The sequence below is a fragment of the Neltuma alba genome, unplaced genomic scaffold (assembly GCF_004799145.2).
Source record: "Neltuma alba isolate B1F8T4 unplaced genomic scaffold, ASM479914v2 tig00012807_pilon, whole genome shotgun sequence".
Classification (NCBI taxonomy): domain Eukaryota; kingdom Viridiplantae; phylum Streptophyta; class Magnoliopsida; order Fabales; family Fabaceae; genus Neltuma; species Neltuma alba.
The window spans coordinates 4934-7683 of record NW_021637204.1 but is presented as its reverse complement, the minus strand read 5'-3'; the positions used below and the strand labels follow the sequence as shown (position 1 = coordinate 7683).

At 33.0% G+C, this 2750-nt stretch overlaps 1 protein-coding gene across 1 annotated transcript; it reads right to left on the bottom strand.

Moving 5' to 3' along the window:
• Positions 1-749: 749 nt before the first annotated feature.
• LOC114731207 (homeobox-leucine zipper protein HAT22-like) lies at positions 750-2513 on the bottom strand. The gene is made up of 3 exons (XM_028918344.1): positions 2124-2513; positions 1774-1853; positions 750-1249 (listed from the first exon to the last, which is right to left on the bottom strand). Exons 1-3 carry the CDS (start codon positions 2391-2393, stop codon positions 1066-1068), a joined length of 534 nt encoding a protein of 177 aa, XP_028774177.1. The 5' UTR covers positions 2394-2513; the 3' UTR covers positions 750-1065.
• Positions 2514-2750: the final 237 nt, after the last annotated feature.

Genomic DNA, 2750 nt, shown 5'->3' with positions numbered 1-2750 from the left:
ATTAATTAGACAATTCTACGGAGATAACGTCAACAAATCATTGACAAGAGATTATACAAGAAAGAGAGATTTGTGGGGCATATTAATAGATATGATGGATCATATAGAATGTATCATATTTTTATTATCTTACATCATGCATGACAAATATATATATAATTAATCTCAAAAGTTAATAATCTCACATTTTTCTTTTCACACACACACACACACCGATGTTCTATGTTATTTCTTCAATTTTCGTCACTTTCTAAATTGGAATAATCACTAACAAATATATGGATAAAATTATTAGTTATATATTCCTATCATTATTAAACTCATTTATTGTAGCAAAAGGAAAAAAAAAAAATATTTGTCATAGTTCCTATTGTGGCTAAGAGATTTTGACCTACTCTGTCTCTTCTCATCAGTTTCAATTAAGTTTCAACCACTCAAAAAAGATGGACACCGAAAAATTCACAATAATTATTATCCCTTGTCCTCACGGACTTGTATATGTATTCTGATTAATCCACAAGCAAAAACCAAAACAAAAAGGTTTTTTTTTTTTAAATTTTCATATAACCCACTGCACAAAACATAAATTATAATTACTAACTGCTAATTGTCCTAGCAACAACATTACCTATCATGTTTGGATGAGATTTTGGATTCGAACACAATGTTAAAATGCTTGTGGGTGCATGCATTTCTTTATACTACATTAAAAAAACATAAAAATTATAAATAAAACTAACCACCACATGTGACTGTATATGACATGAAAAATGTTAATTTATTAAATCTGTATTTGCAGTAAAAGGTAAACAATATTGATAACTAAAAGTATTTCCTATATATATATTTATATATGTATCCAAATCCAAACATATATTGATATCATCATCATCTCTATATCTTTGTCTATGGCTATGGCTCTATCTCTACCCCCCACTACTGTACTGTGCAGTTTCTGGGACCACTAAGTTTCAGAAACAATGCCACTAGGTGTATTCTGATGTCAGTCTTCTTGTTGTTGTTGTTGTTGAAGATCAATCATACCGATCATTGCTCAGTTAATTATTAATGGCCTTTGATTAATGGCTTCTCACAAGAGGAACAAAGAGCTCTAGAAAGTTGAACAGTGCCATTTTTGAGGGCTCGTAGTTCTTCAACTTCTTTCTTCAACCTTCTGTTCTCGTTTCTTAGGTTTTCGCAGCACTTTCTCAGAAGCTCGCAGTCTACCTCCGTCTGCTTCAACTTTTTCCTTTCACAACAGAAAAGGAAAAATAAAAATCAATTCCAAAGCACTGGACAAAACTATATATGAAATATCTGAGTTTTTTTTTTTAACAGGTTAATCCTCGCGTTCTTCCTAGAAGAAGATCATTAATTATCGGACTTGCAAAAGTTAATAATAGTAATAATAAGGACACATGTCATCCTCCATATGATGCAAAATACGAAAACATCATAGCGCGTCTTGGTTTGGACTGAGTATTAATGAAGAGTACACCACACAAAAATTATAACTGGTGTGTGTGTGTGTATCTTTTATATATAAAAGGTTTGGAAGATTAAAACCAATAGATCTCAGAAGCAAACACAACGTTATGCAATAGATGCACCCAGAAAAATTAATGAGAGTTTGTTTAACAGTTTAAGCTGTAAATATCGTACCGACAAGACATTGAATACACGAATAAGAAACCTTTGTAAAAATAAATATGCCAATATATATATAAGCGTATGTGTATGAATATGTGTATATATATGTTTGTATGTATATACCTTGCTCTTCTGTTTTGAAACCAAACTTCGATCTGTCTGGGCTTCAGATTCAGTCGATGAGCAAGTTCTTGTTTCTGGAGCTGCATGGAATAGGAATAAGAGAATTTAAAATCAACCCTCATGAATTTCCATTTTTACCCTCCTGGGTAGGTAAGAAAGAACTAATCAACAAGAACCATTCAATTCTTATGAACACAGAAATCTCAAGATCGTGCAGCTTTATTAATGACTTCATCAAGAATCGTACTTTATGATCATCAGAACCTGAATCTGGGTTAGAGATTCTGTACAGATGAGAAAGAAATGAAACTATAATGATCACACACACACACATATATCGATAGACTTACTGGGTTGAGAGAGCTGTGGAGCTTAAAGCTATCTTCAAGCATGGCGGATTGTTCCTGGGTGAGTCTCAATTTCTTTCTGCAACTATTCCTATGATCGCTCTTTTCATCTTCTTCTTCATCGATTCTGGTCTTCAAACTGATCAAATCTCTCTGATCATGATTATGGACAATGGCTTCTTCAAACTTCTCTTCCTTTAATGGCATCACATAGCCTCCTATTCCAAGCCCTAGACTCAGCCTTGTGTTGCATATCGTCCCATCATCTTCCATGGCAGAGAATCACAGATAGAGATCAGAGAGAGAGAGAGAGAGATGAAGAAGAAGAAGAAGATAGTTCAAAGGGGAAAGTTATAGGGTTTATGGGAATAAAAATACAAAGGACGCGATTTAGTACAGATCTTATTGTTGGGTTTGGTCTTGGGAGATTCAATTTCAATCAGTTATTGGTGGGCTATCAAGAAAAAATAAATAAAAATGAAGTTTTGACATAGAGTAAGTAATTAACATTAATTATAGTGGTTATAAGGACTTGTATAATATTAATGGAATAATTTAGTGAGAAGGAGGAGGAAGGAGTAGAATAAGAAAACAAATGCGTTAGACCATAGAATTGTGAGCCTTTTAGGA